This window comes from Muscardinus avellanarius (assembly GCF_963383645.1).
Source record: "Muscardinus avellanarius genome assembly, chromosome: 19".
Taxonomy (NCBI): Eukaryota; Metazoa; Chordata; class Mammalia; order Rodentia; family Gliridae; genus Muscardinus; species Muscardinus avellanarius.
The window spans coordinates 4,906,369-4,934,169 of NC_137805.1; the positions used below are offsets into that span (position 1 = coordinate 4,906,369).

At 36.8% G+C, this 27,801-nt stretch overlaps 1 protein-coding gene across 3 annotated transcripts in view; it reads left to right on the forward strand.

The window, feature by feature from the left end:
* Positions 1 to 27,801, forward strand: part of TASP1 (taspase 1) — a gene marked incomplete at both ends in the record, with an annotated part of 259,575 nt that overhangs the window by 201,970 nt on the left and 29,804 nt on the right. For all 3 annotated transcript variants that reach the window (XM_080716070.1, XM_080716071.1, XM_080716072.1), the window contains one exon: positions 19,401 to 19,474. In XM_080716070.1, coding sequence (XP_080572196.1) covers positions 19,401 to 19,474 — 74 coding nt within the window. The remainder of the gene's footprint in view (positions 1 to 19,400; positions 19,475 to 27,801) is intronic.

Sequence of the window (27,801 nt, forward strand, 5' to 3'; positions counted from 1 at the left end):
GTCTCTTAAGCCAGCGCGGCTGGTTTTGAACCTGTGCGATCCTCCTGTCTCCGCCTCCCAAGCGCGGGGATTACCAAGCGTGCGCCACCACGCCAAGCTGCTTTTTACTTTATAAAGTTTTGATTGTCACATAACAATTATACATATTTATGGGATACAAGATGATGTTTCAGTCTTCCTGTATATTTGAATAGTGGTCAAATCATATTTAGCCTATCTGTCACCTTTAACTTTTATTATTTCTTTCTGTTGAAAACATTCAGAATCCTTCCTTCTAGCTACCCTATAATACCCAGTGCATGCGGGGCATGGCTGCACAAGCCTGTAATCCCAGTACTTGGGAGGCTGAGATAAATGGATCCCAGGTTCAAGGCCATACTGAGCAACTTAGCAAAGACCCTCAGCAACTTAGCGAGACTGTTTCTAAATAAAAAATAAATAAATTAAAAGGGCTGGGAGTGTAGCTTGGAAGTAGAATGCCCCTAAGTAATCTTCCGTATGAACAAAAAAAAAATGTAGTGCATTACTTTTAATAATGTAGTGCATTACTTTTGCATATACTTTTTTTATATTTACCATATTGTGCGACAGAGCACCAGATCTTCTTTCCTCTGTCTAATGGTAATATCTTGTCCATTGACCAACTTTCCCTGTCCTCCCAACTGCACTTTTCTCCATTGCCTCTGCTTACCCACTATTCTGCTCTCGACGTCTATGAGATCAAGGTTTTTAGATTCCACATGTCATGCTCCCTACTTTTAATATCCCACCAGGACATACACACATATACATACCCTGCCTCTGTTGGTCAGTTCCCTCCTGGATAGATAGGAACCTCTTAACTTGATAGGAAAAACCCTTCCCTCATCTGATCTCAGTGCACACTTCAGTATTATATCTGGCATAAAAATAGACATGTAGACCAGTGGAATAGAATAAAAGAAATAGAGATAAACTTACAACACAGCTACAGTAATTTGATTCTTGACAAGGGTGCCAAAAACATGCATTGGAGAAAAGAGAGCCTCTTCAACAAATGTTATTGGGAAAATTGGGTATCTGTATGATGGAGACTGAAACTTGACCCAATCTCTCACCACGTGCAAAAGTCAACTCAAAGTGACATCAAGAAACTTTGCAATTGTTAAAAGAAGAAATCAAAGAATCACTTCAACATATTGGTGCAAGGCAACGTTTCCTGATAGGGCCCCTAGAGCTCAGGGAATAAGAGCAAGAATTAACAAATGGGGTGGCATCAAATTAAAAAGCGTCTGCATAGCCGGGCTTCTTGGTAGATGTCTGTATGTGGGAGGCTGAGACAGGAGGATCACAGGTTTGTGGCCAGCCTCAGCAATATTGTAAGACCCTATGCAACTTAGTGAGAACTTGTTTGAAAATTAAAATAAAATAGGGTTAGAGATAGAATGCCTCTGGGTTTAATCCCCAGTATACCACACATGCTTGCACACACATGTGCTTCCACACAGAAAAGGAAACAGCTAGAGTGAAGATACAACCTACCAAATGGGAGAAAAGCTTTGCCTATTCTGAGAGGATTAATTTCCAGGATATATATTTTAAAAAACTAAAAAAAAAAAAAATCCCACTCAATAAATGGGAAAATAAACTGAACAGACATTCTCAGAATGTTTATCAAATAAATGCAAATAGAAACTACACTGGGATTCCATCCCCAGTTAGAATGGCAATCATGAAGGCAGTCATCAAAATACAGAAATTTACACCAGTTAATGCCGGTGAGGTGCAGGGGAAAGTTTTTTTTTTTTTTTTTAACCTAGGAAGTTATTACCCACATAGTATTCTGCTTTGAGAAGCACACTTGACAAAACACACATAGTTCTTTTTTTGATGAAAGATTGAGTATGTTCTTTTTTCCAAAGCAAATCAAATTTCAAAACTGCTGGGTATTCAATTATTTAAACATTTAAGTAACATTTAAAAATTTTTACTGGTATAATCCCCATGCTTGGGAGGCTGAAACAGGAAGATCGCATAGATTTGAAGCCAGCCTCAGCTGGCTTAAGAGACCCTGTTTCCAAATAAAGTATAAAAAATAGGTCTGGGAGTGTAGGCTGGAGGTAGAAGGCCTCTGGGTTCCATCCCCAGTACCACCAAAAAAAAAAAAAAAAAAAAGAATTATTGGTGCATCATAATTGTACCTGATAGATTCACAGGGAAGCTTTCACTTATGCACACAACACTATGTGGTCTGTTTCCTTCCCATCCCTCCCCTTCCCTCTTTCTCTCCCTCTCCTGACTCCTTTTACTACTCTACTGGTCTCTTTCCTAATTTTCATAAGGTCCATTTTCTTTCTTTCTCTTTTTCTTCCCAGCTTCAACATAAGAGAGAAAACATTCAACCTTTATTTTCTGAGCCTGATTATCTCACTTAGTATGATATTCTCTATTTTTCTGCAGATGACATAATTTTGTTCTTCATGGCTGAGTAAAACTCTGTTGTGTATCTGTATCACATTTTCCATTCGTCTGTTGTTGGACACTTAGGTTAATATAATAACTTGGGTATTGTGAATTGTGCTGCTATAAACATAGATGTGCCTGTATCACTATAGTATTCTTACCAGTTCTTTTGGAAAAATACCAAGAGATGGAGTGGTATAGCTAGGTCATATTCCATTCCCAGTCTTTGAGGATCCTACTGATCTCCATAGTGGCTGTACCAGTACTGTATAAGTAAAAAGGAACTCTCAGGTGCTCTTGATAGGAATGCAATAAATTGATATAGCCACTATGGGAATTAGTATAGAGGTTCCTCATAAAACTAAAATAGAACTACTCTATGAGCTAGCAGTACCACTCCATAGTATTTGTCTAGGAGAATTTAAGTCAGCATATTTTAGAGATACTCATGGTTATTTATCACAGCTTAATTCATAATAGCCAATTTAGGGGTTCAGCTTAGCTATTGGTCAACAGATGAATGAATTAAGAAAATGGATCGCGTTTCTCGGACAGCCTCAGCTACTTAGTGAGGCCCTTTGCTACTCAGTGAGACCCTGTTTCAAAATAAAAAATGAAAAATAGGGTTGGGGGTATAGCTGGGCCATAGAATGCCCCTGAGTTCCATCCCTAGTACCACACACACACACACACACAAAAAAAAATGCAATATATATATATATATATATATATATATATATATATATATACACAATGGAGTTTTACTCAGCCATAAAGAAGGACAAAATTAGGTCATTTTTAAGAAAATAAATGGAACCGGAAATCATAATATTGAGTGAAATAAGTCAGATTCAGAAAATTATCATATTTTTCTCATGCATGTAGAAGCTAAGGGGAGAAAACAGAAAAAAGATGGATACCATGAATATAGAAGGAAGACCATCAGGGTAGAGAAAGAGGGTTGGGGGAGGGAGGAAGGAAGGTGGAAGAGGTATTGTGGAGTGAAAGTGATTAAATTATGTTTTTATGTATATACAAGTATGTCACAACGAAACTCACAATTCTATATAATTAGTATGCAGCAATTAAAAAAAAAAACTCTTTTGAGAATTACACCAGCAGACCTTGAGTCATTTGAGGGCAGACATTGTGTCATGTTGAACCCTGCACTCACCTCGTATACTTGGATTCCAGTCATTGTTAGACACATGAATTAAGTGTCAAGTAGAGGTTTCTTATTGATTATCAAGCAGAGCATTTTTTAAAAGTTGACTCCTCTCCCAGAAAAATGAAATGTCTCATGAAATATCCTCATAATGCTCTTGAACAACATGGGTCAGAAATTTGGGTAAAGAATGTTAGGGAACAAGAAGAGCTGGAGACAGTTTAAGTGGGTCTCAGAAGACCTCTCTGTGAGCAGCCTGCACAAGCGTGTTTGGACAGGAACATGTTTGAGACGCTTGTCCCTGCTGCTCCTTCCTCCCCAGATCATGAGATGCTGGTGAAGCCCAGCCTACACATCGCAAACTTAACACAAAGCAAATGCTTGTTCCTGGATGAAACAGCTGAAAAGAATTAATTTTCTCTCTGTTTTTAGAGGGGGGGAAAAAAGCAGCCAATATATTTTTACCTGCTGAAGTATAATTGCTCGCGCTCTCCAGGCCTCTTCAGAAGTACTTTATTGAGTCTGCTGTGTATGGTAAAGTTAAGAAATGCACAAAGACGTGTTGAGCCTTCCTATGGAAACAGTGAGTTCTTTGCCATTTTAAGGTTGTGATTAGAATCAGGTAATTAAAATACATGCAAATATATGGCATGAACACCCATTCTTTTTTTTTTTTTTTTTCGGGTCTGGGGATGGAACCCAGGGGCATTTGACCTCCGAGCTACACCCCCTGCCCTATTTTTCTTATTCTTTATTTTGAAACCGGGTCTCACTGAGTTGCAGAGGGCCTCACTAAGTAGCTGAGGCTGTCCGCGAACCGTGATCCTCTAGGTCTCAGCCTCCCCAATGCTGCGATTACAAGCGTGCACCACCACACCCAGCTATGAACACCCATTCTTAGCACAGGGTCCAGTTCTTCTTTTGTACCCTGTACCTGGCATGTAGACTGCAGCCTGTTTGACCTTGTGAAGTTCAGGGGTTCCTGTCTTGCAGAGGCTAGTAGGAAACAGTGAGCATTAAGGCAAATGAGAAACAGACTGTATATCTGAGAATCTCCAGCAATGCAGGACAGATGCACAGGGGCTTCTTAGGAGTAGAAAGAGTTTGTGTATTTGGCCAGTGGCCTTTGGTCCAAGTTTGTGTTGGAGGCCTTCAACCTAACAGATTTTAGGCCCGATTTACCCAGAGCCCAATTACCTGATGAGCACACATGCTAATTGTTACTTTGCCATTAAGTTTACCCCACCTTACTCCAAAAATAACTTCAAGATTTCTTCTATCTGGGAATGTTTATGATGCTGATAATTAAGTTTGGTATATGATACTACTTCCATTTGCCCAGCTACCCCTTTTTCTGTTGTCTTTTTTTCATCTTTTAGTATGAAATCTTTCATATATTTTAAAAGAAATACATCATAAATTTTAAGTTATAAAGGATAATAGTAAAATGGACACCTGTGGACCTGCCACCCAGTTGAAGAAATTGCCCATTACCCCTATCTTTGAACCCCCTTGTGGGCCTCTCCGATCTTACTACTTTATTTCCGCCATCCTTTATATTAATTTACCCCTGGGTTTTTCACATTTCTATGTATTCCAAAAAGATATGCTGGTTAGCATTGCTTGATTTCAAACTTTATATAAATAATACATGGTTTATTCTATGATAATTTTTCAAGTCTCTTTCATAATTACCTGAAAGGTTGGTGAGCTTCTTTATCATTTTAGGCTTAACTTTATCAAGTAAAACTATTCTTTAGTTGCCAGTAAGAACTTAAATGGAGTGTCCACACTCCCCTTCAGAACGGACAAAGTTCTTTTATTGAGTACTTTTTGTTGTTGTTTTTGCTGTTACCAAAGCATGCTGTGGTTTAAAAAAAAAAGTTAGATTGAATTGATGCTTCCTGGAACATTAAAAAGATAAAAGGTCATTTTACTGTAAGTTAAAATTCCAACCGCCTTTCAGTTTTACTGGCATTAAAAATTTGGCGAGCACATATAAACACATTCACTTCAAAGGAGCTTCTTCCTCAGGGCACCAGCGGTCTCACTTGTTCCCACCACAGGGCACACACCACTGCGAGCACTTCTGACGAGGCATTTCTGCAGGGCTCACAGCATCAAACCAGCCGTCAAAGAAAAGGCAACATCGCTTTTAGGCTTGTTCAATGAAAGAGGCCTTATGGATGCTTTTTGGATGTTAATAATTTACCTGAAAATTGAAATTAAAACTGTGCTTTATTTGAGGATACAATGAGCTTCTGTGATAGAAAGTCATTTGTTCAGTGTCTCAGCAAAGTTTTGGGATTGTTATATCTTTGCTCCAGTTTTAAGTGATAGGCTGGCATTTTTCACTCTTATCTAAGAACCAAAAGACAAACTTTTCGATGACTGAATAACATTAATCTTTGAGGTAGTGGGGTTCATATTTCTAGAAATAGTTTTTGTTTTCAAGACACTAAGCTGTTGATTACAAGTAGCTATCATCTATTGCTTTGTTTATAATTGGACATTTCTTCCTTTAGATATTTCGAATACACTATTTAAGATGTAGCATTTCAGCTGTAATTTTCTTTTCCATGATGAAAAGTATAGTTCTAGCTATTATCTAACTAAAAATTTGCTTTGTTTTTTGGCTACAAAATTTTCCATTTGAAATATAGAATATAAAGGTTTAAAAATAACCTTCTAGGGATTATGTAATTCTTACTGGTGGTTCTTCTAAAACTCCCAGGAAAACATTTTGGTAAGTTTTATAGTCAATTTTTATCTGCCTAAAGGGTAATAGAAATCACTCTAGCATGATATAAATCCTAAGAAAAAGTCAAATGAATAAAATCATGTTTCAGTAAAACTTATTTTACTGAATGGTTTTGTGTTCGACAGAGAACTTTCAAGTCCCACCCTATGGCCCCCTACTTCCAGCAGTGTCTAACACAATAACATGATAAAACAGGAAGAGAATTAAGATGTCCTTCAGGGCTTGTGTTACTGTTTGACCCTACTTCCCTCTTTTTTCAACCAGCATTTTTCTTTAAAGAGTCTTGAACAAATCTAAGTGAGCCTTGTTTTCAAGGGAAATTCTTTCGAGGAAATGATTATTTTCTTGGCTTCATGTAACTAGGATTCTATAGAACCCTATCTCCATTACTCCTAAGACAGTTCAGTGGTGAAAGTTTTTCAGTCCAGCATGCCAACTCAGTTACTTCATGATCATAATGAGACATGCATTCTCTGAATCTTAAGGATTCCATTTGAGAAGAGTAAAGCATTTTTGTTCATTATTTTTGTGAAACAATGAATTCTCTTCTGGGAGAACCTAACGACCAGTGGGAAAACCTGTAGAGATAAGAGAGGCTCTTGTTTACAGTTCCTCCTCCTTCCCATTTTAAAAAATGACCTTTTTATTCAATAAAGAATAACTTAGGTGCTGTGCAAAATGTCCAAGGGTATGCCATTCGACCTGAGGCTAAGGAGCGGCAGCTAATTTGGCAGCTTCCCAGCCCAAGAAGGTTCTGATTTTAGAGTTCTGTTTTCCTTGTAAGAAAGTCTGAGATGTGAAGCCAAGCAGTGAGGTTTTAACTGGGTGCAGGAGCCAGTGCATCTGGGGATTGTTAACAATTGGAGGACAATATTTTTTCTTAAAATACGGGGTGGCCAAGGGCTCCTTTGGTCAGAAAGGAGAGAATTCATTTGGATAGAAAAAACTTGTTTGCAACCTGGTAAGAAAAATTTATTTTATTTAACTTAAACATGATGTTATTGTGGATGATATTGAAAGAGGAGTTGTCCTGGGAGAAGAAACATCATGCAAAGGGTAGCTCGTAGCTACAGTATGAATCAGTGAGGTTGGTGATTTAGATGCCACTGGGAGGCAAAACCTTGCACAGCAGCTCAGGGCCGCCTCGTTCAATAGGCACCTCTAACATTGACGTCAAACTGCTCTTGGGCATTGCACTCAAGGGTGAACTCTCTTTTTCCAAAGCATTTAAACACAGCTTTCTGAAAAGCTGGGACTTTTAAGATGAGGTACAGATCCTTTCAGAATGTCCCTGTGGTTCCATGAACCTGTCATTCTTGAGGAGCACATGCATAGCTCATCTCCTTCTAACCCATTCTCTGGCATTTCCACAGTATCATAGTATGGGCATTTTTTCACATCATGCTTCTGTGGCATGACACATTGAGAAGTCACTTGGTGCCAAATTCCAGAGTCCATTTTCCATGTGCTGAACCTATTCAGGAGTTTATTTTGGCATAGGCATAGTGTTTTCTGATGCAGATCTTCTCATGATGTATTTCTAATACCCTCATGAATCCCTGGGCTTTGGACTTCTAAAACACATATGTCTTTTTGAATCAATAGTGGAGGTTGTAAACAGTCACTGGCTGCTACCAAAGGAAAATGGTCATTACCAAAAGGCCAGGAGCTTCTTTACACAGAAATAACCTTGGACCTGACCACACCAAAGACCGTTACAGCCAGCCCTTTCACAGGTGCAGACGTGTCACTGCAGGCCATTCGTTTACCCTGCTTGTTGCCTGAATTTATAGTCCCTTGCATGTAAAAAGTACATGAGGAAAAGCCCAGCACTGTCAAGTTGCATTTCCCAGATTTGTTATATAATTAAAATCACTTTTTAATACAGTATGCCACAATATAGTCCCCCAACTCAGGAAATAAGCCGTAGAGTTCTAGATATCGGCAGTGGTGAGAAATACTACTTTTACTGAAATATTAATTTTTCTCTTTGTAACTGTATTTTAGCAAAATTTGTATTTATTCTTCGCTGCATTGTAATTATAAAGCAGGACTTACCTAATAACTAAATGATTTTGAGCTGGTTCAACATACGAAAATCAATCCATGTAATTCATCATATAAACAGAATCAAAGACAAAAATCACATGATCATTTCAATAGATGCTGAAAAAGCATTTGATAAAATCCAACATCCACTTATGATAAAAACACTGCAGAGAATTGGAATAAAAGAACATATATTAACATCATAAAGGCAGTCTACAATAAGCCCACCACCAACATCATATTCAATGGGGAAAAAACTTCAAGAATTCCCCCTAAAAACAGGAACAAGACAAGGATGTCCATTATCACCACTTCTCTTCAATATATTACTAGAGACTCAAGCCAGAGCAATAAGGCAAGAAAAGGAAATCAAAGGAGTACAAATAGGAAAAGAACTCACACTTTAACTATTATCAGATGACATGATACTAGATTTAGAAAACCCAACAAACTCAACCAAAAGGCTTATAGAACTGATCAACAAATTCAGCAAAGTGTCTGGATACAAAATTGATCTCAAAAAATCAGAAGCTTTCCTGTACACCAACCATAAATCCACTGAAAAAAGAAATTCAGAAAACACTTCTACTCAGGATTCCCCACAAAAAAATAAAATACTTAGGAATAAACTTAACCAAGGAGGTAAAAGATCTCTACAAAGAAAATTATAAAACACTGAAAAAAAGAAATCAAAGAAGATCTTAGACGATGGAAAGATCTTCCACGTTCATGTATTGGCAGAATAAATATCATTAAAATGGCCATCCTTCCAAAAGTGATCTACAGATTTAAAGCAATGCCCATTAAACTACCAAGATCATTCCTCACAGACATAGAAAAATCAGTTCTTAAATTTATTTGGAATAACAAAAAGCCCAGAATAGCCAAAGTAGTTCTCAGCAACAAAAACCATGCAGGGGGAATCACAATACCGGACTTTATACTACAAAGCCATTGTAATAAAAACAGCATGGTACTGGCAAAAAAAAAAAAAAAAAAAAAAAAAAAAAAAAAAACAGATACATAGACCAATGGAGCAGAATAGAAGACCCAGAAACAAGTCCACACACTTTCAGCCAATTGATTTTTGACAAAGGGGCCAAAAACATACACTGGAAAAAAGATAGCCTCTTCAACAAATGGTTAACCATATGCAGAAAATTGGAAAGTAATCCTACTTTCTCACCCTGCACAAGAGTCAATTCAAGATGGATCAAAGGCTTGGAAATCAAACCAGAGACATTGAAGATCCTTGAAGAGGGCATAGGTCCAACACTGCAACAGATAGGCAAAGATAAACACTTTCTCAACAAGACCCCAAAGGCACAACAAATTAAATGGCGAATCAATACATGGGATTGCATGAAACTGAAGAGCTTCTGTTCAGCAAAGAAAACTGTCAAGAACCTCAACCGAGAGCCAACAGAATGGGAGATTTTTGCCACCTATCCCTCTGATAAAGGACTAATATCTAGAATATACAAAGAACTCAAGTACTCAACACTAAAAAAAACACAGCATCCAATAACAAAATGGGCAAGCGAACTAGACACTTCGCGAAAGAAGAAATTCAAATGGCCCAATAAATGCATGAAAAAATGCTCAACATCATTGGCAATCAGAGAGATGCAAATCAAAACTACCTCGAGATTTCACCTAACTCCAACTAGAACGGCAACCATTCAAAACACAAACAACAACAAATGCTGGTGAGGATGTGGAGAAGTGGGAACCCTAAAACATTGTTGGTGGGATTGCAAATTAGTGCAACCACTTTGGAAAACAGTATGGAAAATCCTCAGAAGAATGGGAACAAATCTACCATTTGATCCAGCAATACCACTTCTGGGTATCTACTCAAAAGAAAGGAAACCAAAATACCAAACTAATGCATGTGTATCTATGTTCATAGCTGCACAATTCACCATAGCCAAACTATGGAACCAGCCAAGATGTCCATCAACAGATGAATGGATTACAAAACTGTGGGATATGTACACAATGGAATTTTACTCAGCCATTAAAAAAAAACTCAATTACATCATTTATAGGGAAATGGGTGGAACTGGAGGACATTATGCTAAGTGAGATTAGTTTATGACACAAAGAAGAAATCCAATGCTTTCCCTAATATGTGAATGGTAAGGAGAAATTGGTCATAGGAGGAACTCTAGATGAAAAAGGAAATCCTATAGAGGAGCAAACAAGACAACCTAAATGAGGGGATGGGAGGGGAGAAGAAGGAAATTCTCTAAAACACTCAATGTACTTAAACATATCGAAGTCAACCGCTACGCAAAGCAAGGGAAGGAGGGACGGGGAGGGAATGGGGTAGGAATTGGGTAGGGGCTAAATCGGTGATGTGTATGTACACACAAGTTTTTTACCCCAATAGGATGTATGACTATAATGCACCAATAAAAAATTTAAAAAATAATTTTGACAGTTTTTTGTGAAATTAAACTGCAATTTTGAGATAGATGTTTGCTATTCATTTTCTACAACAATTACTTTGACGTTTTTATTTCTAATGGAAAATTAGTTTGGGGAATTATCAGGTATTTTGTTTGTTTTGATTGTTCTTTGACCATAGCAATGCTTCCTCTAAGTACAGATATATTTATCACCTTTATAAGATTTAGTTATGTTTTAGGTAGTCTGAGATAAACATTTCGGAAACCTTAGATGAGAATCACATTATAAAGCACTTTCATAATGGATAATTGAAAATATGTGGAAATATTACATTAAATTTCAGTTATTTGAAGTATCATCATATAAACAGAAGAAATTAAATTTTCATAGTAATATGGATTAAGAGGGTAATCAATCCTGAGAACATTTTTTTAAAAAGGAAAATAAATTAATGACGGGCATGGTGGTGCACACTTGTAATCCCCGCGCTTGGGAGGTGGAGACAGAAGGACTGTGCAGGTTTGAAGCCAGCCTTGCTGGCTTAAGAGACCCTGTTTTCAAATTAAAATATAAAATAGATCTGGGAGTGTAGCCCGGAGAAGGGTTCCATCCCCAGTACCACCAAAAAAATAAATAAATAAATAAAAATAAAAATAAAAAAGGATAAATTAAAACAGGAAAAAAATGCAGAAATTTCAGAAGGAATATGTAAGGAAAAATGGGCTGGCTGCCACTCAAGTCCCTTGGTCGCTAGTTCCCTCTTCAGTAGCGACCATTCTTGCCAGTTTCTAAGATATTCTCCCGGAGAGGCCTCATGTAGTTATGAACAGGTTTATATATGGTCCATTTCCATTTTTTTTCTACACTAAAAATGGCAGTGCTGTCCCCATACATAATTTCCTACTTCCTCCTTGTTCTTTTAGATAAACACTTTATCTTGTGATTAGTGTTTTTTCAAACTGCATTATGACACATTAATGAGTTCTAGTGTCAATTTAGTGAGTCACAAGCAGAATCTTTTAAATGCAATGAGCAGAGATAAAGAGCCCTGTAGAATCAATGCAAGTAAGAGAACAAATATTATTTTGTGAAATATTATTTCAGTTATAAATGATCTATGAAGTGGCAACGTATGGAGTTTTATTTTTTTAATTTTTTATTGGTGCATTATAGTCATACATCTTAATGGGTTAAAAGACTTGTATAGACATATATACACATATCACCCAATTAGTCCTTACCCAGTCCCCACTCCATTCCCTCCCCGTCCCTCCTTCCCTGCTTGGCTTAGTGATTGACTTTGATATGTTTGTTAAAGTGCTTTAGAGAGTTTCAGTCTTCCCCCCTCCCATCCCCTCAGTTAGGTCGCCTTATTTGCTCCTCTAGGATCTCCTTCATCTAGACTTCCTCCTATTACCCATCTCCTTAGCTTTCGCATATTAGGGAAAGCATCTGATTTCTTCTTTTTGTGATTAACTAATCTCACTTAGCATAATGTCCTCCATTTCCATCCATTTCCCTGTAAATGATATAATTGTATTTTTCTTTATGGCTTAGTAAAATTCCATTATGTACATATCCCACAATTTTGTAATCCATTCATCTGTTGATGGACATCTTGGCTGGATCCATAGTTTGGCTATGGTGAATTGTGCAGCTATGAACATAGATACACATGCATTAGTTTGGTAGTTTGGTTTCCTTTCTTTTGGGTAAATACCCAGAAGTGCTATTGCTGGATCAAATGGTAGATTTGTTCCCATTCTTCTGAGGATTCTCCATACTGTTTTCCAAAGTGGTTGCACTAATTTGCAATCCCACCAACAATGTTTTAGGGTTCCCACTTCTCCACATCCTCACCAGCATTTGTTGTTGTTTGTGTTTTGAATGGTTGACGTTCTAGTTGGAGTTAGGTGAAATCTCAGGGTAGTTTTCATTTGCATCTTTCTGATTGCCAATGATGTTGAGCATTTTTTCATGCATTTATTGGCCATTTGAATTTCTTCTTTCATGAAGTGTTCATTTAATTCACTTACCCATTTTTTGACTGGGTTGTTTAATTTCTTAGTGCTGAGTTTCTTGAGTTCTCTGTATATCATTTTAATTTTTTGAAAAACAGTATAGACAGTTCCATATCAGTTACTTAGAGCTTATTTCTTTTTAGTTCTTGCATACTAAGTATATAAAGCACCAGTTATTCATACCTCTCTCCACCAGTAAGCTATTAATCTGTATCTAGTTTTTTGCTAATTTAAACTGCTTCAAGAAAAGGCTTTTTAAATATTAAGAGCATATTTGCAGAATAAATTCTTAGGAGTAAAATTTCTACATCAAAGGTCCATGTGTAATTTTAATAAAAATAGTTAATCCTCATTGATCCTAAATTCCAAATTTGTTATTTTTCCCACTTGCCAAAATTTATCTGTAACCAGAAAATCAGTATTGTCAACATATTCATAGTCATTTTGTTTTAAAATGTTGAAAATTTTGAGTCATCTGCTATATATATTCCCAGCAAAGTTGAACAAGATAACCTTCTGCCTTCTTGCTTAGACTTTTATACTGTAAACCTGTCCTTTTCATGGTCTCTTTAGTGCCATATTTTTTTTTACATTTTTGTGCTTTTTGTTGATGATTTGTTTTTTTTAAAGGCCCATACACATAGTGTTAACGTGTTGATAGTGTTTCAAAGTGTGAAAAAATGGTGATATCTTAGAGAGAAAAATGTACGTCCTTGTTGGATAAGCTTCTTTCAGGCACAAGTTTTCGTGCTGTTGCTATGGGGTCATTGTTAGGGAATGAATGATATGGTACATTTAGAGGAATGAAGAAGAAATTCACCAGTCTGTATGTGAGGCTGCTTTAGAAAGTGCTAAAGTAACATCTGTATGTGAAGATATAGAAAGGATGGGAAAGCGGCTAAATTCATAAATTCATGAAATGATCACCAACTAAAAAAAAAAAAAAAAAAAAAGCATAGTGAACAGTGTTGTTGGAAGACTTTTGAGAGCCAAAGAAATTTGTAGATACATTCTATAGGGCCAAGAAAATGTTAAACCCTTATTGGCTAGTGTTTTATTACAAAGAAGTACTGCATTAAATTAATAACATGTATGTATGTGTATATATAGAGAGAGATATAGATACATATATCTATATCTATCTATATAGATAGATAGATATGCTAAAGAAGGTTTCTTTAAGCAGAAACAAACATAAAGTAAGTTTATAATAAACTTACTAACTTAACTGATAAGTCTTGAAAACGTGACCAGGCGCCCACAGGGACCTGTGTGAATCTCCTCTAAGAGCAGTGGCTCAGTCTTTGCTGATTGCATTTTTATTATAGCCTTACAGAGCATAACTCCCATGAACATGAGACCGTATTTCTAAAATGGCTCTAATCTCGCTGTCATTACAGGAGACTGCCATCTTCTCCCACTCAACTAACACAATATTATTTCAAGACTTTGGATATGATGCCTGATAGTTGAATAATTTTATCTTGTAACTATAATTTTTTTTTATTTATTTATTTTTACTAGAACATCTTTTCCTGTTTTAGTCATATTCCCTTTGGTTAATATATATATATATATATATATATATATATATATATATATATATATACATATATATATATATATATATATATTTTTTTTTTTTTGGTGGTACTGGGGTCCCTGAAAACACTTCTACTTCCAGGCTATACTCCCAGACCTTTTTTATACTTTTTTTTAAATTTGGAAACAGGGTCTCTTAAGCCAATGCGGTTGGCTTTAAACCTGCGCAATCCTCCTGTCTCCGCCTCCCAAGCGCGGGGATTACAAGAGTGCGCTGCCATGCCCAGATCTTTTTTTTTTTTTTTTAATTCCAATTCCCAACCCATCCCCTCCCTCTTCTGTGTTTCTCATGTTTGGCTTAATGATTGACTTTGATATGTTTGTGAATGTATCTAATGTACATTAGGGAATTTCCCTCTTCCTCCCTCCTATCCCTTCAGTTAGGTGGCCTTTATTTGCTCAGCTACAGACTCTCCTTCTTCATCTAGAGTTCCTCCTATGACCTCTTTTCTCCCTAGCTTCAGCATATTAAGGAGAACCTCTGACTTCTTATTTTTCTTTGGATATTTATTTATTGTATTGATTTGGAGCAGATATTTATAGATTTGAAAATAAGTTCTTTGTGCTATAAATTGCAAATAATTCCCCAAATTTGTCATTGATCTTGAAGTAATAGAGTTAAATATATTGATCTTAGTACCTTATAAGGCTAGGTTTTTAAAAGTTTCCCTTAAGATATACTTAAAATGTTGTTGGGCATGGTGGTATATGCCTATAATCCCAGTACTTGAGAGGCTGAAACAAGAGGATTGCAGGTTCACAGCCAGCCTTGACAACTTAGCAAGGCCCTCTGCAACTTAGTGAGAACCTGTTTCAAAATAAAATAGGGCTAGGGATGTAGCTCAGAGGTAGGTAGAATGCCCCACTGTTCAATCCCCAGTAGCAAAGGGGGGCAATACTTAAAATGTTTAAAGAGTGATTTGGTATTTTGTGGTCTTTTGGCATTTGTAAGGAAGTTAATCTTCTTAATATGTGATTTTAATTATAAGTACTTAATTTCAAAGTAATAGAACACAGGTCTTGGGATCCAGGAATACAGCTTGGTTTCCAGTTTATGCACTTACTGAATGGCCTAATCCAATCCACATCCCTTCTCTGAGCCTCCATTCCCCATCTCTGCTTTGCTGGATTCTTCTAGGGAAGATTACTGCTGGGCTTAAATGATCTACTAGTTAGTTTCTCGCTTCTGCTTCCCTGATGTCCTCTATCAAGAATTAACTTTTCAAATTAAATTGCATTATACATGCACTGGAAATAATAAGACAATTTCTTCTGAAAACATGCTGTAATTCCAATCAGACAATTCTTTGAGTCTCTCAAGCTAGCCTCATCACTGTATACTGATTTGAATTGCCTGTATGAAATAACGTGTTGGCATAATGTACCACCTTTGGGGGAGTAATAAACAGTAAAAAGTGAATTTCTAAACAGTGAGTTACTTTCTTTAAGAACTCCTAAATTCTATATTTAGAAACTTATCAAAAACTCTTCAATATAAGAATGATAATTTAAAGAAGTTAATCTTTTTCATAAATCTATAGACTACATATAAGTCTACATATAACATTTTCTGAAAGAGTACAATTTTTATGGAGAATAATAAATTTTAAAATGATCTTTTAAAAAGTAAAGCACATCCAGGCATGGTGGTGCACGCTTGTCATCCTAGTACTTGGGAGAGAGACAGGAGGATCACACAGGTTCAAGGCCAACCTCCACTACTTATTGAGGCTCTCCACAATTTAGTGAGACCCTGTTTCCAAATAAAATATGTCTGGGAGTATAGTTCAGAGGTAGAAAATTCTTGGGTTCCACCCTAGTCCTTCCCGCTACACACAAAAGTAAAGCAAAATGTTTTATCCTTCACTCTCATGATTAAATTGCCTTTACTTCCAGGGTTTGTTTTTTTGTTGGTTGGCTGGTTTTTCTTTTCCTTTCTTCTTCTTCTTCTTCTTCTTCTTTTTTTTTTTAATCTCATTCCTGAGCAGTTTTCACCTTAATATTTGGAACAAAATCATAAATTACAATTTCAGAAATGCCTTAACTTTGCATTTAAATATAATTTACTGCTTCTACTTTTGGGGGAACTTCGGTGGTTTTGCTCTGTTAAGCAGTGTAGACTATCCCAGACTCTGCTCTGAACATCAAGATTTTTGAAGTTCAAAGCAGATGTGTGTGGAAGAAAAAACATCTGGTGGAGAGAAGTTGTTTCATTGCGTGATGCTGTCTTCCTGCACTCTTCAGCCGAGTGTCTGCCGAGCAGGTTGGCAGGTTTGATCATTAATTAATGACAAGGGAATGAGCCACCGGTCTGAGGAGCTCAGTTTGCCCCTTGCTGCTGTTTCTCCCCACATGTCTGGCAAAGCCTTCAAGTGGAGGACCGCTCATCCCACAGTTGTGTCTCAACTCAAACACTTGTCTTCAGGCATAATTAGCTCAGAGATAGAAACAGATGGATGGCCTGGGATAGCAGGGGCTTAGTGTTGAGCAATGTCATTTTATTTTGTTGGAAAAGTGCATGAAGGCTTTAAAAATTCACAATTTAAAAAATATGCAATTGAAGTTGGCAATTTTATGTGTGTTCTTGTATGTTTGAATTTTTCTTTTCATAACACTTTATTTAGATATAATCTCTTACAGAAAAACTTCGAGAATAGTAGAAGGAGCACATGATTCCTTCTCCCATATTCACCTGTTGTTTTTACTTCCCTATATATATATATTTTCCCATCCTTGCTCTCTCTTTCCCTTCTCTGTACACACGCGTGTGTGCATGCGTTCCCTGGAACTATTTTAAGAGCAAGGCAGAGATATCAAACTCCTTTATTACTGATACTTAATGTTTTGTTTTGTTTCGTTTTGTTTTGGTGTACTGGGGTTCCTGGAAACCCTTCTACCTCCGGGCTACACTCCCAGACCTATTTTATACTTTTTTAAAAAGTATTTGGAAACAGGGTCTCTTAAGCCAGCGCGGCTGGCTTTGAACCAGTGCGATCCTCCTGTCTCCACCTCCCGAACGCGGGGATTACAAGCGTGTGCCATCACACCCGCTATTTGTGTGTATTTTATAAGAACAAAAGGCCCTCCTTCTACAAAATCATAATACAAATATCACAATCCTAACGTTTGTTATTGATTGATGAGACACTGTTCAACCATTTTTTAGTCTGGCAATTGTCTCAGTAATGTCCATTCTAATATAATATCTTATGCATCACCCCAGTCCAGGATGACATGCTGCGTTTAGTGTTGGGCCTCCTTTAAGCAGAAACATTTTCTAAGTTTACTTTGTGATACTTGACTTTGACATTTTTGAGGAGTTCAGACGAGTTACTGTATAGGGTATTGCTATGTCAGGTTGTTTATTGTTTCCTCATTCAGTTCCAAATAGGCATTTTTAGAAGAACACCACAGAAGTGTTTCAAGGTGTCTTGTTAAAAGGCACATGCCGTGTGTGTGTGTGTGTGTGTGTGTGTGTGTGTGTGTGTGTGTGTGTTACTGGGGATTGAACCCACAGTCATTCTCCCTCTGCCCTACTTTAATTTTTAATCTTAAATCAGGGTTTCACTGAGTTGCTGAGAGCTTCCCTGAGGCTGGCCTTGAACTTGCTACCCTCAGCGAAAAGTCACATGATCTTGATTTGTGCCTTAATTGATCAAGTTAACTTGATAATTAAATAAAATTGAAATCCATCATGTTTTTTACAGTGAACTTCCACACTTTCCCAATTTATGTTTATGAGAATGTTTTAAGAATTTTAGAGACACTAGTTTTAGCAACCATACTTCTGACTCTGATTATTTCTTCTATACGTATTTGTTGGCTTTCTGCTTCAAGGAAAAGCTTGTCTTCTCTGCCACTTCTTCGTTTATTTTTTTGGATTCACATAGGCTCTTTGGTTCTTATTTTGTTCAGTGGTGGCAATACATTGCTCTCATTTATTTTGATAGACACAGATGTGGTCAGCAGGAGCCCTTTAGGCTGACCCCTAGTTCTTTATGATAAGCCCCCATTCTTTGAGTATTTGTTTACTTTCTGGCACAAGGTGTCCAGATTCATTTCACATCTCCTCTGTCCTCACTTTGTAATGGACATTTCTCCAAGGAATCCTGCTTTCTTTTCTTGGAGAATGATATTTAGAAACCAAAACCTGCTCTGTGTATGTTTGTAGGTGTGTGTGTGTGTGTGTGTGTGTGTGTGCGTGCGCGTGTGTGTATGCGTGTGTACGTGTGTGTGTGTATGCTTTAAAAGAAGCCATGCTCCAGGTGTGGTGGCGCATGCTTGTCATTCCAGCATTAGGGAGGCTGAGACAGGAGGATCACAGTTCATGGCCAGCCTTAGCTACTTAGTGAGGCCCTTTGCAACTCATTGAGACCCTGTTTCAAAATAAAGAATACAAAATAGGGCTGGGGGGTGTAGCTCAGAAGTAGAATGCCCCTGGGTTCCATCCCCAGTACCTCAAAAGAAAGAAAGAAAGAAAGAAAGAAAGAAAGAAAGAAAGAAAGAAAGAAAGAAAGAAAGAAAGAAAGATAAAACAGGGCTGGGGGTGTAGCTCAAAGGTAGAATGCCCCTGGGTTCCATCCCCAGCACTACAAAAAAAAAAAAAAAAAGGCTATGGAATATTACATTAACTAAATCATTGCAATTGCATACAGTATATATGAGTGTATGTGTGTTTAATGTTATAAGTTTCCAACAGACAAGCATTTATTTTACATGTAATAATCATAAGTTTTGACAAGAAAGAAATACATTTTTCATTTCACAGTTAATGGCATTACACAGTTTGAATACTAAATCATCTTGACATTTATGAAGGAGTGAATGGAAAGTGGGGAACTGAGTGTGTTAAATAAAAAGCTATCTTTAACTGTTCTATTAAAAAGCAGAGATTTATTTTCCATGTGTGATCTGAATGTGCCTATTTGTGTTCTCTTTCACGAAGTGGAATTTCTGTGGAGCCACACGACGGAGAGCATGTGTGTTGGATATATGTCAGCCCAGGATGGGAAAGCCAAGGTAAGCGGGAAAAGCTGGGTCATAACCCGAAAACCTTGAAGCCACTGCAGAAGCCCTTAGCCAGCTAAGTCCATATTGGTATGGATGAGTTTTTGTATTTTTTTTTTCACCTATTTTGGGTAGTCGCTCTATGATCTTTATACAGATTAAGACCAGCAACTCCAAAGAAAGACAGCCAATTTTCTTTCTTTCTTTTTCTTTTCTTTTTTGGTAATAATATAGCAAGGGAAAGTAGGAAAAAAAAAAAACTTTTACTTAAAAAAATTGCCCATAATGAATAATTGAGAAAGAAATATCCCTTCCTAGGGATTAGGAAGAGAAAATGAGAGTGAAGCTGGTAAGTTAATATAGAGGGACCATTCTACAGGAAGTATTAGAATGGATAAAGGACAGTCAACATGAGATTAGCCCCTGGAAAGCCTCCACGTGTGTTTGATGGCAGAGGCAGCCGTCCAGCTCACAAGCCCACCTGGTTCATCTCCAGGGTCTCCCGCACGCCCTGCCTGCGGGTGTGGGTCTTCTGGGCTGCCGCAGGCTTTGCCCTTGTGTGCCTTGCACCTGTGGTGCATATCCCTCGGTGAGCCACAGCCACCACATAGGTGTCCACATACTGATTCTGAAGTTGCTTGGCTTCTCTGCACTTACGATGCTTGAGTCTGGGAGTAAAATACATAGTTTGTGGGTTTTATTTTATATTGGTCTCATATTCTTGTTCACATAATTTTTAGAAACAGCTGTGGCATATGACATTTACTTGGCATGAAAGTACCTCAGTTGAAAAGCTATGAAGTTAGGCAGCCTCTCTTCTAAAGGAAATGATTTACTTTACATTTTAGGAAATACTGAGTCAAGAAACTTCTGATATAAACTGACACATATTGAATCATTAGTAAATAAATGTAATAAAGAATACAGTCATGCCTCACATAATGACATTTTGGTCAACAACAGACCATGTATATGACAGTGGTCCCTTATATTGCCTGCTGATGTCCTAGACTTATCGGTTTGCCTAAGTATATTCTATGATGTTTACTCTATGATAAAACTACCTAACAAGGAGTTTTTCCAAATGTATTCCTACCATTAAACAGGACATGACTGGAGTTTATTGCTTCTTTTTAAATCAAATACTCACCCAGACTGATATCTATTTGTTATCTAGTGAGTTGAACTTCTGTGAGTGTAGTGTATAAGACCATTTTATCTGAGAAGGGTTGACTTATGTTTGTCAAAATAAAAGCCTCTTTCTGTTTGCTTTCATCCAGTACAATACTAATATTTTATTAATAGACCTATTTCATAAAAGGATGTATAAAGATTGCTTTATTTCATAATCTATAGAGAAGGGAATTAGCTGGGTATAGTAGCACACGCTTGTAACCCCAGCAATCGGGAGGCTGAGACCAGAGGATCACGTAGCTGGGTATAGTAGCACACGCTTGTAACCCCAGCAATCGGGAGGCTGAGACCAGAGGATCACGGTTTGCAGACAGCCTCAGCTGCCTAGTGAGGCCCTCTGCAATTTAGTGAGGCCCTGTTTCAAAATAAAGAATAAAAATAGGGCAGGGGGTATAAAAGCTTGGAGGTCAAATGCCCTGGGTTCCATCCCCAGACCCACCAATAAAAAAAAAAAAGAAAGAAAGAAGGGAATTATAGTTGCACACCTTAAAGGTACTACAAGGGCTTAAAGCAGCACTGCAAATTTTCACGACCACAAAAATATTTTATATCTATGGTGTCTAGTTGGGTACCACTAACACATGTCGCTTTTGAGAACTTGAAATGTGGTTAGTGTGGCTGAGCAACTGAATTTCAAACTTCATTTATTTATTTATTTTTATTTATTTTGGTGGTACTGGGAGTGGAACCCAGAGGCTTTCTACCTCTGGGCTATACTCCCAGACCTATTTTATATTTTATTTGGAAACAGGGTCACACTAAGTTGCTGAGAGCCTCACTAAGTAGCCAAGGCTGGCTTTGAACCTGTGTGATCCTCCTGTCTCAGCCTTCCAAACATGGAGATTACAAGCGTGTGCCAGCACGCCTGGCTCAAACTTTATTTAAACTTCAGTTTAAACTGCCATAAGTGGCTAGTGGCTATTTAAACAGCCACCATACTGAACAGTATAGGATTAAAGAATGAGTGAAGAAATGGTTATTCAAATCAGCATTTTTAAAACATTCTTCTTTTCTCGAAGGCAAAACAGTTTCCAAATATAAAACAAGCTTGATAAGCCACAAGAATCTTTGCACAAGAATGATTTGCAGCCATGTATGTTGCTCTCACACTTTACATATTGACCTTGATCTAAGATCACTTCTTAACAAAAGAACATGTGTGATGTAGGCTTCAGCACTAAGGCCAATATGGTAGGGTACAGTCCTGTTATAATGTTCTTTGCATCAAAATATTTTTTTTATCTCTGCCAGTGACGCCTTACTTTTTTTTTTCATTCTTTATTTAACATTTAACATGAAATATGGTAATAAAGTGGAGAGATCAGCAGTGAACCCTAAGATGTTTGGCTTCCAGTTGCGCTTGGCATCTGTTGACCGCGGTTTTCATAGTGTAAGTCAACTCTCCAGCCGGTAGTCTTGGTTGAGCCAGCAGATACAGCTGCTCCTCTTGCCTCACCTGTAAGTTATGTTTCTAACCTGCCTTTCAGAGGCTTAATCCCTCTCCCTTTCTTTCTTCTTTGAGCCTGTGACTACAGTTGCTTTTCAAAAAAACAAAACAACAAAAGCACTAATACTTTGGCATCTCAATTCTATTGATCACAGAAAAATCTCTTTAGTCATACATGTTGGAATTTTATTAGATTGCAAATATGACAGAACTTTAGATGAGAAGCTGGGCTCAAAATGAAAGTGACTAGAGCAAAGTTTGTATTCCATTCAAGAGAATAAGCCTTGGGCCTATCCCCTTCTCACTCCTGGGTTCTGGTTTATTTGAAACATTGTTGGCGATATGCTTTTCACCATGGTGAGTGCTTCGTGAAATGAGCTTTTCCATAATATGGAGAGTCAGGGTGGCAAAATGAGTAAGAAAGCATCTTTTTAAATTTAAAAACTTTTTTAGTGTTATAAGAATAAGCCAGGCATGGTGGTATATGCTTGTAATCCCAGCATGTGGGATTAAGCCTTGCTTCATTCAGGTTGAATTAAAGCTCACCTCTAAATCGTACAGCTAAGGCTGAATAATAATCAATGTCATTTTGAGCAGAATCTATGCATAATTTGATAAAAGCTAGATTCTTTTTGTTGTTGTATTTTTGTTTTGTTTTGTTTTGTTTTTTGTGGTACCTGGTGATGGAACCCAGGGGAATTTGACCTCTGAGCTATACCCCCAGCCCTATTTTTTATTCTTTATCTTGAAACAGGGTCTTACTAAATTGTGGAGGAGGGCTTCACTAAAGTAACTGAGGCTGGCCACAAGCCTACAATTCTCCTGTCTTAACCTCCCAAGTACTGGGATTACAAGCGTGTGCCACCATGCCTGGCTTTACTAGATTCTTTTACAAATTTCTCTTTCTTCCTTTCTTTCTTTCTTTCTTTCTTTCTTTCTTTCTTTCTTTTTCTTTCTTTCTTTCTTTCTTTTTCTTCCTTTCTTCCTTTCTTTCTTTCTTTCTTCCTTTCTTTTTTTTTTTTTGTGTGTGTGGTACTGGGGTTCCTGGAAGCCCTTCTACCTCTGGGCTACACTCCCAGACCAATTATTTAAATTTTTTATTTGGAAACAGGGTCTCTTAAGGCAGCATGGCTGGCATCAAACCTACGCGATCCTCCTGTCTCCGCCTCCCAAGGGGATTACAAGCATGCACCACCACACCCAGTGCTACAAATTTCTCCTTTTTTTTTAAAAGAATTAATTTTTGAACCTCTTCTGCAGTATAAGGTAAAGAAATTTCTTTTTTAAAATAGGGCCTCTCTAAATTCCTGCATGTTGGCCTTAAACCTGTGATGATCCTGTCTCAGCCTTCAAGTACAGCGATTACAGGCATGTGCCAACATGTTCGGTGCTACTAGTGGAATTTAAAAAACATATTACCTGTATTCTATTCAGCAGATTGTTACGTAGACAGTTTTTAATAAATACCCAGTATCCATGAACTACTGTAATAAAAACAGCTATTTAAACTGGCATGGAACTTACACAAGTACAATAAGTAACATAGGATTTTTAAAAAATATGTAGGGTCACTTATTATTATAATAGTCTACTATAATAAAAATTTATTCTTGAGGATTATTTTGTAACATTAAAAATTTTTCTCCAGAGATTTATTACTATTTGTGGGGAAAATAATTATAACTATAATGGAGAATTCAGGCAACACCTTGAACATGTAAGAGAGCTAACCTAAGAATCATTGGAATAGAGGAGGGAAAAGAAGGTGAAACCAAAGGGATCAACGATATCTTCAAGGAAGTAATAGCAGAAAATTTTCCAAACATAGAGCAAGAGGTTGATACACAGGTCCAGGAAACTTATAGAACTCCCTTTAGACAGGATCAGAGAAGAGGATCCCCACGCCATATAATTGTCAAAATGACCAATGTGGAAGCCAAGCAGAGAATCTTAAAGGCAACAAAAACAAAGGGCCAAGCGACATTCAGAGGCAAACCAATTAGAATCACTCCAGACTTCCCAAACCAAGTCATGAGAGCCAGAAGGGCTTGGAGTAACATATTCCAAACTCTGAAAGAAAACAACTTCCATCCCAAAATTTCCTACCCAGCAAAACTTTCTATCAAATTAGATGGGGAAATAAGAAGCTTCCATGACAAACAGAAACTGAAGGAATTTATGTCTTCAAAACCAGCGCTAGAGAAAATACTCAAAGAGATTAACTACAAAGAAGAAATAGGTAACACACACCAGAACCAGAGAAACAAGATTTTCCATCCAACAGACAACTAAGATTAGTTATCTGTGGAGATTCATTATTTATGTTAGTCTTTTACCTATCTCTAAATTGTATTGTTTGCTTTTATTTTTGCTAATTTTTAGGATTTCTAGTTAGAATATTAATATACCTTCAGATATAGCATTTGGAAATATTTTATCCCATTCTATCAGTAACTTTTAACTCTGTTTACATTGTCTTTGGATATACAATATTTTTTTATTTTTTAGGGAGTTGTTTACCCTTCTGTTGCCTATGCCATTGAAATCATATCCAAGAAATCACTGCCAATTTCAATGTCGTGAGGTTTTATGACCCAGATTTTCTTCTAAAAGTTTATAGTCTTAAGATTTATATTTAGGTCTTTTATCTATTTTGAGTTAATATTTGTATATGGTGTTAGGTAAGGGTACAATTTTATTCTTTTTCATGTAATTATTATTTTTCAACAATATTTAGTTAAAAGATTATTATTTCCACCACCAAATGTTCGTGGAAACCTTGTCAAAAATAACTTGACAATATATGGAAGAATTTAGCTCTAGGCTTTTATTTAACTCCAGTGGTTTATATATCTGCCTTTAGAACAGTACTACACTGTTTCAATTATTGTAGCTTTATATGGTTTGAAATCAGAAAATATACATCTTGTAGCTTTGTTCTTCTTTGAGATTGTTTTGGGTATCTAGAGTCCATATTCCATATCAGGATAGATTTTTTCTGAAAAATAAATAAATAAATGTATGATTGTTTCATCTAAAAAAAAAGAAAAAATATTCTCTGGTAAGAAAGAAAGCAAAAAGAAATATTGAAATGTTATCTTTAAGTCATCAAAAGCTTGGTATCAGACAAATGAAACTGTTATGTGAGATTATCATAGTTAATATTGGATAAATTTCTATAATACTAGATGTCAACCACTAAGCCAAGCATGGGAAGGAGGGAATGGGGTGGGGATCGGGTAGGGGCTAACTGGGCGATGTGTGCATGCATGTATGTCTACAAAAGTATTTTCTTTATACCATTATGATGTATGAATACAGTGCACCAATAAAAATAAATAAAAAATAAAAGAATAGAAACTAGGGCTAGGGGTGTAGCTCGGAGGCAGAATGCCTCTGAGCTCCATCGCCAGTACCACAAAAACAAAACAAACAAAAAAAAAACCTGTGGCCAGAATCATACTAAGTATTAAAATCCTTTTTCTAATACAACAAGCAGTGAGGAGGTTCACTTTTATCACTTCTATTCAGTACTTTACTACATTTCCTAATCACTATAATAAAGCAAGCAAAAGAAATAATAGATGAAAATTGGGAAAGAAGTAATGTATATTTGTAGTTATTCTCAGATGGCATGGAATTAAAGATCTGTGCCCTGAAAGTTAAAAATCCTTGCTAAGAGAAATGATAGAAAACCTAAATAAGGGGAGAGATATATCATGTTCATGGATTAGAAAACTCAGTAATATTAAGATAGCATTCTTCCCAAACCTATTCATGTAATCAAGGCATTCTCAGCAGGTGTGTGTGTGTGTGTGTGTGTGTGTGTGTGTGTGTGTGTCTAAGAAAAAATAACAGCTGGGTGTGGTGGCACACACTTGTAGTCCCAGCATTTGGGAGGCTGAGACCAAAGGTACTTAGTAAGGCACTCTGTAACTTAGTGAGACCCTGTTTCAAAATAAAGAATAAAAAACAGGGCAGGGGGTGTAGCTTGGAGGTCGAATGCCCCGTGGTTTCATCTCCAGACCCGCAAAAAAAAGAAAAAGAAAAAGAAAAAATAACAATCTGGTTTTAAAATTTATGTGAAAATTCAAGGACCTAGATTTGCAAAAATCAACTTTAAAATAGAAGATCAAAGGACTTATCATACTGGACTTTAATGACTCATCATAAAGCTATTGTAATTAAGCCAGTGTTCCTGGACAGAAGAGACCCATCTTGAACAAAATGTATCAGAACCTTTGAGATCTGAAGGAGTCCCATCCCAGTCTTCTGCAGCTTCACAGCTTTCTAAGGGAAGAAACTGACAGCTTTGCTCATGTAGCAAGATTCACCAGACGCTGCAGAAATTATACAAACATGGACTCAGAAATACAGATAGAAACTGGCTTTGTGGGTGGATTTGGTCATCTGAAGGACTAATTGTCTTCGTAATAAAGACTTCTAAAATGATAGATGAGAAATTATATACTCATTGACTTTACTAAAATAGTATTTATTAATTTAAAAAATTGTATTGGTGCATTGTAGTCATACATCTTAATGGAGTACAAGATGGTAGAGGTATACATGCACACATCACTCGTTTGAAAGAGAAGCTGGGTGTGCTGATGCATGCCTGAAATGCCAATACTTGGGAGGCTGAGGTAGGAGGAACACAGGTTCACTGCCAGCCTCAGCAACCTCGTGAGGTCCTCCACAACTGAATGAAACCCTGTTGAAAATAAAAAATAAAATAGGGCTGGCGGTATAGCTTAAAGGTTGAGTGCCCCTGGGACCCGTCCACAGTACCACAAAGAAAAACACAAACAAACATGAAAGAAAACAGTTAGATGGATCAAGCTTACCTAATTGTTTGTGTATTTATAATGTATTTAAATCAAAATGTACACTTTTAATATTAGCCTATTAATGCATTCATATTAAGCATTACTTTTATTAAACCATTGAAAATATACAATTTATAGTAAAATATTACAGGTTTCCTATAATTTCACTTGTATTTTAGTCTGTTTAGAGATGGAAAGAATTTATCAGGCAGAATTGCTGTTTTAGAGAAATTTTTTCTGAAATTGGATGAAAGTCTGTGAAATAATGACCCCATTTTAATTTCTTTCTTTTTTGTATGGTGCTGAGGATTGAACCCAGGGGCATTTTACTACTGAGCTACACCCACAGGCCAATTTCTTATTCTTTATTTTGAAACAAGTTCTCACTAAGTTACAGAGGGCCTCACTAAGTAGCTGAGGCTGGCTGCAAATCCGGATCCTCCTGTTTCAGCCTCCCAAGTACTGGGATTACAAGCATGTGCCACCATGCCTGGCTTTTATTTTAATTTCTAACTTTTTTCATTTACAATTTTGTTGGTATATAATTGGCTTAATAAGTGTAAAAGTACAAGCAAGGTAAAACAGGTGACTTTGCAATATTGAGATCAGAAAGATAACAAAAGCTTATTTGTAATCTACATTCAGAAAACAAATTAGAAAACCACAATGAATATAGAATAGGAATAAATGCTTAGCTAGAAAGTACAATTCATTATGTTTGAGGAGTGCAAAGGTAGTATTTTATTGTTTGATTTTACCATTTTGATTGTGATTATGAATATAAATCCTTTTTTTTTTCCAATGTAGGGGATCAAACCCAGGGCCTCACATATTCTAGGCAAACTTTCTACCACTTTGAATCCTAATGA